General features: G+C 38.9%; 1 protein-coding gene across 3 annotated transcripts in view; it reads left to right on the plus strand.

Annotated features, from left to right (window-relative positions):
• The window catches only part of UST (uronyl 2-sulfotransferase), a 149,520-nt gene that overhangs the window by 111,705 nt on the left and 25,789 nt on the right, over positions 1-12,026 (plus strand). For all 3 annotated transcript variants that reach the window (XM_072927066.1, XM_030268195.4, XM_072927067.1), the window contains 2 exons: positions 6,377-6,474; positions 8,590-8,747. In XM_072927066.1, coding sequence (XP_072783167.1) covers positions 6,377-6,474; positions 8,590-8,747 — 256 coding nt within the window. The remainder of the gene's footprint in view (positions 1-6,376; positions 6,475-8,589; positions 8,748-12,026) is intronic.

Below are 12,026 nucleotides of genomic sequence, written 5' to 3' on the forward strand. Positions count from 1 at the left end.
GTTTTGTGTTTCTCACCTCTAAAGAGTAGCATTGTGGGCATAGTTCATCACTTTTGCTATGTCAATGCCAGCAAAACTTTGTCTATGAATGAATAACTTGTCTTCACTTAATGAAAATGTAGATGGTTAGCAGAAGATGCTGTTTTGTTAGCTGCTGCTTCACTTGTTAAGATGCCAGAAAGAAGAGCTTAATACATTGTTGGCTGAAAATTCAAGCAAATTAGTCCAGGCAGAAGAGTCCAGGCAAATTAGCCCAGCCAAAAGAGTGGGAATTAAACTTGGCAGCCTGTTTACTTATGTGGTGGTGGGGGAAGGAAAGTAAAAACATGCATTTTGCCAGGAGAAATTGGAAAGTCAATTCAAAGAAACCCCAGAATTATCCTCTACAAAAATGTATTGAGCTTGCACAGCAGAATTTTGGTAGCAGTGGTGGGGGATTGAGAGGCAGAGGGGCTACAGTGGTGGCTTCTGTGAGAAGCTGCCAGAAGCTTCCCCCATGTCCAGTGGAGCCAATGCCAGCCAGCTCCATGATGGGTCCACTGCTGGCCAAGGGTAAGCCCTTCAATGACGGTGGTAGCACCTCTGGAATAATCTATTTAATAGGGAAAGAAGTTACTGCACAGGAGCAATTGCAGCTGGAGAAGAGAGGAGTGACAGTATATGAGAGGAGCAGCTCTGCAGACACAAAGGTCGATGCAGAAGGAGAGGGAGGAGGTGTTACAGCAGCAGAACTGAGATTCCCCTGCAGCCCAGGGTGTGGGCCACGTTGAGACAGATGTCCCCCTGCAGCCCATGGTGGTCCACGGTGAAGCAGAGATCCACCTGCAGTCCATGGAGGAGCCCAGACTATAGAGGGTGGATGCCCAAGGGAGGCTGTAAAAGAAAATGCAGTGACTGAAGTCATCCACGGTGACCTGTGTTGCCCTGTGCAGCTGGAGTGCTGTGGTGGCATTAATGTGAGCAAGCCCCATGTTGTTCACTCTTCTGGTAGAAGACCAGAAGGCAGTGGAGGAGGAACAGAAAAGGGTTTCTCTTGCTTTTTGAGCTGGCTGAGCCTCACAGAAGTGAAGGAGCAATCACAGCTGGTGCAGGGGGGCATTTGGGGACAGAAACACTGCATTCTCGGGTTAGCTGGATCTGCTCTGCCATCTTGTGGAGCTTCTCCCCAAGATGCCCACTAGTCACTCTGCAGCCTGCCGCTGGTGTCCCAATAAACTTGTCCAGCTTGCTGTCATCTCCAGAGGACAATCATCCTACACAGTTTGGCACAGTCCACCCCACCACCCCACCTGGCAACCCACCTTGGAGGACCTCAGTGCCACATCAGTACAGGATGGGAAACATTTGTTTTGTCTATGTTGGCAGTGCTGATTTGGGAAGCAATGCCCAGCATCTGCCCACCTCACAGTAATCTGCTGCCAGTGCTGTTGGCATAGATGCACGAAAAGATACCAAATATATTTGAAAGAAAGAAGTAATTTTGCTGCTGTGTGGCTCTAGTTATCCAAAGACTTGATAGAGATTGAATAAAAACATTAAATATCACCTAGTGAAGTCAAACTCTCTCTAATTAGGGTTAAAAATGTATTGCATTGTATCTTATGTTTCATTAAAATGTGTAATTAATTCATGCTCCTAAATAAGATTTAGTACGTTATGTTACCTTTATACTTGGAAGCCTTCATGCCAACTATATCTTTACTTTTCAGTGTCTTTCTGCAGCCTTCCAAAGTAGGAAGTTGTGCTTTTCCTTCTTCCATGTTGTATTTGTAGTCACAAGCCCTTTTCTGAGACATCATGTTTACATTTTCTTTCCAATCTAAAGCCACCCAGAGCTCCCCAGCTGGGGCCAGAGAAGGTGGGGAATTATGATGGGTTTATTTAACGTGGTTGTGTTTAGTTCATATGATGTGACATTGTCCTCGGGATGTAATGGTCAGTTTGACCTCTTTATAAACACCAACTATGTGAGAAAACACAATCTGTGAGAGGATTCTTGGTGGCTCTTGGGAGAGTGGAAGAATTTTCCTTGGCTGGCAGCAGTGAGGACTAGGCTGCACTGCTGACTTTAGTGGTGTATGAAGAACACCCTTGTAAGCAGGAGAGGTCACTGTAGACTGGGCTCAGTCACTGGTTTTCCACATCTTTTTATTTCATTTTCTTTTATGAAATTTAGGTTGCTGCTGACACAACTACACATCTTCATGCTTCAGACTGAAGGAGCACGCACTGCTCCTAAGCTGTGAGCAAGGTCTCCTGGTTTCACAGAAGTTGTGGTATCTTACAGGTTCAGGGCATAGAAAGAGGATGTGTATTTTTTGTTTTGATTATGAGAGAAGGGATATTTTTGTGTTTTTCCATAGATGAACAGATGGAAATGGAATGGAAATTATTTGCAAGGCATGTAGGTATTTGAGTTATGATTCTTTATTTTAAATTGTCAGGGCTACTAATAATTGTAATGCATCCAGGGCGGAATGTGGTGTTTCTGTAATTTTTGGCTGAGTCACTGATAATCCAAAAATAGGGAATGCCTTGCAACTCAAGATGATTTGGGGTTTTTTTTGGGGGGTGGAGGTGGGGGGGAATGTTTCTTCTCCTGGTTAAAAAACAAGTTATTATTTCTGTCAGTACTCTTAGGATTTTTTATTAGGAGAAAAAAAAATTTTCAAATCCTATCACATCTTTTTGTATATGGTACAGTATGTGTCATAAGACATTAACTTCAGTAAATTGCTTATTGTCCTACAAAAGAACACCTTAAAATTTGCTCTTTTTGTGATGAATTAAAATTCCCAAAGGAATTTTGTGGCCCTAAACTCTCTACAACTACCTGAAAGGAGTTTTAGTGAGGAGGAAATAATAGGATGATTGGAAATGTCCTTAAATTGCATCAGGGAGGTTCAAATTAGATATTAGAGAAAAAATAACTTAACTGAAAGAGGTGAAATTACAGAGTCACCATCTTTGGAATTGTTCAAGAGGCATCTGGGTGTGGCACTTGGGGATATGGTTTAGGAGTGATTATGGTGGTACTGGGTTAACCGTTGAACTAGATGATCGTGAAGATCTCTTCCAAACCTGATGATTCTATGATTCTATGAAATATTTTCAATCGGACTTCCTCTTATAGCACATATGAGCTCACTATGGCAAATGAAATATTTATTACTAATCTCAAAAAACATATTAATAATGCACCTTTGATATATTTCTGATCAGTAGTCTGACTCATTGACAGATTAAAAGATTAAGGCATGTTGTGATTTTCATTTCAAAAACAATTTTAAAGAAGAAGGAAGCAGAAATTGTCGGTTTAACTTTTCAGACAAAATTGTTACATGAGTAGGAAAATATAGTACTATTTAAAAGAAAGACACTTTCTGTTGTTACTCGGAGCCGCAGGGCTGATTCCCAGGCCTGCCACTGCCCTGTTAAAGAGACAAGCTCCATGGGATTTCAGTGATATGAATTGTAGCCAGGAGCTGAGGAATGAAATAAAATACTGCTTTCTTTATTGTGAAAGGTTATGATCAAAGTAGCTCTGCGTGTTTCCTTCTGTATCTTTCCTGACTGTTAAAATATTTTTTACAAGGCTCCTCCAGTGATTTAAATGAGCAAGGCTGTCAGCTGTCACCTTGCAAATTTTTGTCTTGCATAGAAACATTTCTGCCCTGAAAGATCTGTGTTCTGCTGAGAAAGCATGTTCTTACTGGGAGATATGGCTTAATTAATGTTGCTTAGTATAGCAGAGTGATACTGCCTAGAATAATGTCGTTTCACCTTGGCTTTCCATGCTGGGAAAAAACCCAGAAATTCCTGAGTGCCGCTGGCACAAAAAAGCATCTTCCTGTAAGTGTGTTTAAGTTTTGTAATTACTAGCACACCTCAGGCTGACCTTTCTTTCACCCACTTTTTGGTTGAAAACTGATTTCACATCTCATGGAGTGAGCAGGGGCTGCAAGTGCACGAGAACACTCCAGAAGCTGGAATTCAGATCATAGCACTGGTGGTAAACAAAGCCTGGGAAGAGGCAGTGCTTCTACCGTGGAGAAAGCCTGGTGCTTCTGATGTCAGGAAGGGGAAGGGCATGTCCTTGTGTGGCAAAAGATTGTAGACTTGTATGGAAGCTCATCTGGCCTTTATCTTAAACCTTGAGTTATCCACAAGGAATGGGGAAGATTAGATTAGAGTCAGCCTGGTTATTTCAATAATCCTACATCAGTTTACCTTAAAAAGGAAATCTCTTTTTGAGTAAGTATTAGCTGTCTACTTGCTAAAGTTGCAGGATTTTCCACATGAATTTACATTGCTTTTATTGTACAGATGATTCTCTGGCCATGTGAATCAAATACTGTTTTCACAATTACAAGAACATCCGGTTACACTTTTGTGTTGGGTATTGATACTCATCTTGGGGAATATTTTCTGACTCATAATATTCATTATTCTTGCAAAGAAATTGTAAGTTTCTTTGTTGGGAGCTAATGTCCTTGTGCCTTTGTATGAGAGTGAGAAAAGAGAAAATCTTCTTAGCTGGGTGTTGCTAGAGATTTTTAAGTCTTATGTAGGTGTTCTACCCAACTTCCATATAATCTGTCTACCAAGTGCAAGCCAGCTTGGACAAAATTTAAAGTATTGTCAGGGCAATATTTCAGATTTTTTAAAATTCAAGTGATTTATTAATTCATTGCAGATCTTTAGGTTCTCATGAAAGCAAAAAATGTATGTAACTGAGAACATCTCTGGTGGTGTATATAGTAAAAGCACAATAAGCCTTTAAAGAAGTGCAATTTGTAATTCATGTTCAAAAACCCAATAGGGATGACAGGGGAGACACATTGCCTGTGCAATCTAAACATGCACAGGAAGATTTCTTAGTAATCATAGCATGGAGAATGGGGGGCTGGTTAGCTTCAGCTCAGAGCCTTTAATGTCAAAATTCAGGTCTTGACCATAAATCTTCTGGCCTGTATTTAAGGTAAGCCCTGAATATACTGTGGGGAACAGGGAAAATGGATTGTTTGTATCCCAGTTGGCAATTTCTATGTTGTTTCCTTTAATGGTTCCTCACAATGTGATTTACTTCCTAGCCCAGGGTCTCCTGGTGTGCTTATAAAGTCGGATTCACATGACTGTGAAACCGAGTAGGAATCAGAAATGTGCTTTAAAAGGCTTACAGACCAAAACAGGGATCTAATGAAGTTAGGTGAAAGCACTGAAGTTCTGGGAAGAGCTTTTCTCTGATGAGGCTTCAGATGCAGATGCTGTGGCTGGAGGCCTGTGTCCTGCCCTCCTCTGGGGAGAGCAGGGGATGCTGTCCATGTCTTCCATGCTGCCAAACATATCTGTCTTGTGGAATGTTCTCGATCACATTTTATTTACGTGATAAAATATGGATTTGTTTAGTTGTTGGTTTGATATTGATGTGTATAGCATCTATAGCATTGTAAAAGCACATATCTAAATAACAATCAAGATTCATTCTACACAGGTGGGATCCTTCCATCCTTCCTTTAGTTGTCTTACCCATTTTTTTTGCCCTGTATGTCTCTGGAGAGGGTGTGTCTGCTTGCAGAGTAAGGCTCTATTAGATTAGAAAAGGATAATGGAATTCAGTCCCACATGTTTATTATTGTGCTGAAGTAAAGCTATAAATGGAATGCAGTTCCTCAGGGTTCAGTGGCTATGCCTAGTCTTTGAAAAATGATAAATAGCTTCTAATTAGATGAATGATATTTCATGAAAATGATAAACAGTTTCTAATAACCCCTTTTCTCAGGAGGCTTTGCACAGTTCAGTTCTGAAAATCTGAGAAGTTTACAGAATTGTAACCAAAAGTGATGTATGTTATAATGAGTGAGATGTACAAAATACATCTTATATTTGTTTATTCCAATCATTGAATGCAGCAGAATTAAAAAAAAAAAAAAAAAAAAAAAAAGGAGAGGGGGTGGGACAAGTAATAATTGTTGTCTCAATTTTATTTATTTTGACTACTTCAGGTTTTCTCCAGGGTGTATTTAGAAGAAAGAAGAGCCTGAAAATAATGTTCTCAATATTTTAAATGTTACTCAGTATGAAAGTTGATTAATGTGTCCCACTTTGACTCATACAGTAATCTCAGTATAATGATTGTGGGGTTTGCAGCAAGGAAGAAAAAATTGCTTTGTGCATTCTAGGACAAAATAACTTTTTGTTTCCCCTGCTGATATTTAGAAGTAGATGAATGAACCAATGATGACTTTTAAGATATTTGCTATAGCCTTGGCGCGGTTCTTTAACCCTGAGATGACTACAAAAAGTATGAGATAAAAAAACTGTTGCTAATAGAGAAAGGAAAATACAATATTTTTTTTTCTTTCCTCTCCCATAGGACATTAATGTATGTATCCTTGAAAACTACCCTGAATGTTCTAATCCCAGGTTATTTTACATCATACCATATTTCTGTGGACAGCATCCAAGATGCAGGTAAATATATGCAAGGTGTTTCAATTTGTTCAGCAATAGCTATTGCCAACATTTTGTCAGAAATTGGTAATAAAGAGGAGACATTATTTGAAGTACAAGAGAAAAATGAAAGTACAAGGAATGTAGCACTGCATGTAGTAACTGCATGCATATATTTTGAAGTAAGGGGGCGTTGCAAATGTAGCACCATTCTTCTTTCTTGATTTATAATTCAATATTCATCAAATATGAATGTATTTATGTGAATTTTTTTTTCTGGGTTACTAATTTTATCTGCACTGTAATTTTCTAATACATGTTTCTGATTTGCTCAGATGCTTGTTTGAGGTCTATATGTGGAATACAGGTTTCTGTGCCCATGTAAGAAACCCTATTCATGCTTAAAACTATGTAAAATGCAGCCCTCTACTGCTTTAATTGAGCTACCTCATTTTTAAAATCTGTGTATGTCATTCTAATATTGCTGTATTACTGATACCATAGTAAATTTTTATGCAATAATATATGAATTATTTTAAATTCTTTCTTGGCTGTAAACACTTTAATATTGTCGGTAACAAATGTTCTTTATTAGGTGTATTCAACTTCAAAGTATTCTGTTTCTGTATTATTCAGGCTTCTCCATAATGAAACAACAGAACATTTTCCAGAATTTCTTTCAAAAGCCATACTTCTTGTAGGAGTAATAACAAGTGAAAATATGTTGTTTGTTCTGTATTAATTTCTAAGTATGTTGCAAAATCCTGCCTTTTTTTTTTTTCTTTTTTTTTGCTTAACTGAAGTTTATGTATAAGAAACAAAACAGGTTAATGACTTCATTTTCATTGCACATTTTTTAAACACATTTTGGCCTTATTTGCAAATGCTTATGGTTGCACATTTAACTTGCATGTGCGAGTAATCCCATTAACAACAGTCAATGCTCGAATACTTTCACAAAATATCTCTCTGAGGCTCCCAAGCAGCATATTGAAGTACTGTTTTGTACCTTGTTGTAGGTTTGGCTCCTGCCATGCCCTTGCACTTACTTCAGCTACTTCTTAGTCCGATAAGGAGCTACAAACAGGAGGCTCATAGAGTTTATTAGGACACTTTGCTCTTCCAGAAAATAGATCTGTGCCCAGAAGAGCATGAAAAACCTGCTACTAGTCTGCTCTAGTAGGAGTGGAAAGTAGTCAGCTTTTCCATATGACACAGAAAGCGCTTCAGACAAATGTTGAATTCACTGTTGCATAGAATCCACAATAACCTAATGAAGTCACAGAAGAGGCTGTGATTTACAGCCACTCCCAGGCAGTGTGGGCAGCTGATTCCTTTAGCCTGGGACACTGACATTATATCCCATGTCAGTATGAATGATGGCTGCTGCTCCCAGAATATAGCTAATATGAGTTATTATAAGGGATTTAGGATTCATATGGTTGTCTAATTACATTGTGCTTTTGGGAAACAGAGAAGCATAAAGATGTAGTGAAGTCCTGCCAGCTTTTCTTGCTGGGAGAAAAGATAGAAAACCCTAAACTTCAAAACCAGTATCAGTCACAGCAAAATAAAGTGCTGTAGCAAAGCTGCAGGGCAACAAGGGATAATGACAGGGAAAGGGAAGCTCCTGGAGATTTTGGCAAAAGTTAAAATGAAGGACAAGGTGGAAAATGGTAGTGTCCTGTGTAGGATTCACCAAGTAACAGCAGGCAATGCTTGGTCCCAACAGTTCTCCTGATGTAGTTCAGGTACACCATCACCCCTTAGCACCTTCCAGCACCAAGGGCAGTCATCCCACTGATCAGACAGATTGTACTTCCAAGCTGGAATACCAAAGTTCACAAGTTTGAGCTTATAAACAACTTGGCAAAAGATATCTTCAGAATGGAGTAGTTTCACACAATGATTAGCCTCCTTTTAATGTGATCCTGTTTTTACACGCCAATTCAATTTTAGATGTTGCATGGAAAAGCTCAGTTAGCTACTCGGGTTTGGTGGGGGGTCTTTCATTGTTCTAAGTATAGCACTGAATATTTTTTTATTCACTTGTGTTCTTGGCTTGAATTTGAGAAATTAATGCATATTTAAATTTTTCTTTTCCCTCCTTTGTCTTGCCCCAACAATTTCATACAGGGAGCCTGGTGAATGGGCCCTTGAAAGAGCAAAGCTGAACGTTAATGAAAATTTTCTGCTTGTGGGCATTCTGGAGGAGTTGGAGGATGTGCTGCTTTTATTAGAAAGATTCTTACCTCATTATTTCAAGGATGTGCTTAGCATCTACAAAAATCCAGGTAACTTTTACCATTAGAAAGCTATTCTTACAGAGACTTCAACTAAATATGCATGGCTGCTGAAGGGTACATTTCTTTCTTGTTCAGTCAGTGAAGTTCATCTCCCTTTTAGGGAGCAGATTTGATGATGGGGAAGGTAACATATTCCACTTTTATCTTTAATGTTACTGTGCAGTTTTCTTTCCTTGCCTGCACTTGTTGCTCAGTGATCTTTCCACATGCCAGAAGGCTTCCCATTTTCCCCTGGAGTGGCTTTTCCTTCTTTTAATTGTGTCATACTCAGTTCTCAAATAATATTGTCAAAATGGTGTCAGCAATATGTACTTAAATAAACCTTCAAGAACTGGTTTGGGGAGCTGGACACTTTTGAGATTCTCCAGGACCAGGTTATTTATTTTCCCTCAGCCTTGACTATGAGTTGAAATGAAATAAACCTTCAGCTGAGCTGAGTTTAGGTAAAACACAAATGAGAATGTGCATTTACAGCACTTAGAATACAAAGCATGCTAAGGGAAAAGACTTAGAAGTCTGGAGTAGAGAAATGAAAATGGAGAGCACTCAGCCTACCCCTTAATTTGCACCCCATGGTCAATCTGAAAGGGTTCTCTGCATCAATCCATCCCTGCAATATTGATTTATTGCTGACTTCTTTAAAAGGTAGTATTGTGTCCTATGCCTAAAAATAAATATGATGCTTTGGGAGGTCTGTGCATGTCATTCCAGCAGAATTGATTTATTGTTTACATTTGACTGGCCCATCAACATTGTGTGCACCAAGCAGGGGTAAAATTTCCCTTCTTCCTTTGTGACTCTGTTGCATTTGTGTCAGTGTGAATTTTCTACAGCCATTAATATGTGTGCTTTGTACCAAGCTGTATATTCAAAGCACATGCAACGAGGATTGAATTTCATTTGCAATGCATGCAGCTGATGGCTGGCTTCTGACTGAGAACAATATTGCAGTAGAGTCACTCTAGAGAAATTAGGTGCTTCTGTCCATAACCAGAATTTAGGCATGGCTGTCTGTCAAACCCTTCTTCTGGGATGCATCTTTGGAAATTCCGTATTTAGCTGTCATACAGGTACTAGGGAAAGTATGGCATTCCTTCTCTGAACATGTTTGCAGTGGGTCATTGTCTGCTTGCAAGCAAGCAGTTAAGACAGCTCTTTGGAAGGTGGGAGTGTAACTTTGTGGTGCCATGTCCAGCCATAGAGTGATTTTGCTTAATAATAGACATAAAGAGAGTATTGTACTGACATAAGGGCAATGCCCAATTTGGGATCAGGTACTTCCCTTGTTTTTACAAATTAAAAAATAAAAATAACTAGGTTTGTACTATGTTGAAGTCATCCTAAAGGTTTGCACAATTTGGTCTCGAAGGATTCTCCTTAGGGATGTTACACAAAAGGAAGGCAGGGGGATCAATAGAAGGATATGTGGTCTCTGCCATGAGAGTTTTCTTTGCGTTTATATGACTTCTTCAGTTGCTCTGTCCACCATATATTTTGATTTCTTTTACAATAGGGGAAGCAAATAAAGAGCATGCAGGGTTTTGATTTTCATCAGGGTGCCCTAGAAATTGTCAGGTGGGAAATAAGCAATCCACCAGAATCATTAAGTGCTGGGTAATCTTTATCATGTCTTTGTATTTTCCGGTATCTGGAGGAAATTTGATCACCTGTTACAGGACAATGATTTCCTCTGGGATTTCATTTGAAAGATGGGTCTTGAATCTAAAGATTCACCACTTTCTAGTATTCCCTAGGTGGAATAAATCTTTATTTTATCTTTCCCATTCACTTATTGACTGGGCATATTAGTAAGAAAACAGTTTCCTTGTGTTAACTCTCTCCTCTTTTCATACATGCATATATTTGAGGGGTCTTTTCCTATCATAATTATTTTGTGATTATTTCTGAGTTGGTGCTAATGCTTACAAAAAAACACCCTTAACAGAATCAGCCAGAAAAATAAAAAATAATCACGTGGTGTGTAAGAAATCCTACATTGTTCTCCTCAGGGCATCTTAGACCTGATCTGCAACACCCTCTGCTGTTGCATCATGAAGTGCTTGGAAAAAGATATTTTGTTCTGCCAGCTGTGTGGTGGTCCCACAAAGCAGCAGATAACCTGGGCAAAATTCACCTTTTGGTGCAACTAACACTTGCAGATTAAATCTATAGAGTTTACAGAACTGTAAACTGCTGGCCTGCTGCTCCACTTGAGATTCTCTTATGGCAGTCTTTTCTCTTTCCACATAAAGAAGGAAAGTTTTTCTGGAATTTATCTGTTGTCAGCTCAGTATAAGAAGATGAGGAAAACAGAGAAGGATGTGTACAGAAAGGTACTTCCAGAGTCTACTGCAACAAGCAGTTCTGAATTAGAGGCAATTCAGAAACAGGATTTGTAGAGCTGCCTTGAATCAAAAAATAGCTGAAGAAAGACATTTTCAATTCAGTGTTGCTTTAGTGGATTACATAGATTAGAAATCACAGTAGGAAACAAGCAATTGCTGCCCCACTGACATCATAATCTAAACCGTATTAAAAGTGCCTTCCTGCCATAGGAAGCAAAATGACTGATGGTATCAAATGCATAAAATCACATGTGCATTTGAGATACATCTGCAGGAGTTGGGAGTTAAACCTCTTCTTCCTAAAGTTGGGACTTTCCTCACTCATTACAGGTGCTTTGGTTTGCCACCAGATCACCGTAGATCCCATCTAAGCAAACTTTTTAATATTGGAAGCCTTCAGTATAGGTTGATAATACAGAAATCAGGAAATCTAGAAACTTTTTCTCATCTCTGTTCCTTTGAACTGTGCAGGCCATATTTAAAGCTCTCAGTTTCTTTTGTTTCTGTAGCAAAATTTCTCATCTGAAGCATTATAATAACATTTATCAAGAAACTCTTACTCAGTGTTGTCTTAGGAGAAAAAAAAGCCTGTAGTTGTTTTACCTTCAAAAATATTTTTTCTGCTGTTGTTCTGAAGTAGATAATTAAAACTGTGGCTCTATGATAAGATAGTGTGACATTTTCATCAGAGAGCTACTGTCTGTCTGTGTATCTGATGACACAGGTAACTGATTAAAGCAGCATTAAGTGCTTTTCTTTTTGATGCTAATGATTTGCCTGATATAAGCTGGCAGAAGGAAACTGTGAAGAAAGGTAAAGTGTTAAAAAAACTTGGCAGTTCAGCATGACAGAAAATTTTTATGTCAGAGGATACTAGGAGGGTAACTTGCTTCATTGCATTAACAAAAACGTTGCATTCAGC

Source organism: Taeniopygia guttata, chromosome 3 (assembly GCF_048771995.1).
Source record: "Taeniopygia guttata chromosome 3, bTaeGut7.mat, whole genome shotgun sequence".
NCBI classification, from domain to species: Eukaryota; Metazoa; Chordata; class Aves; order Passeriformes; family Estrildidae; genus Taeniopygia; species Taeniopygia guttata.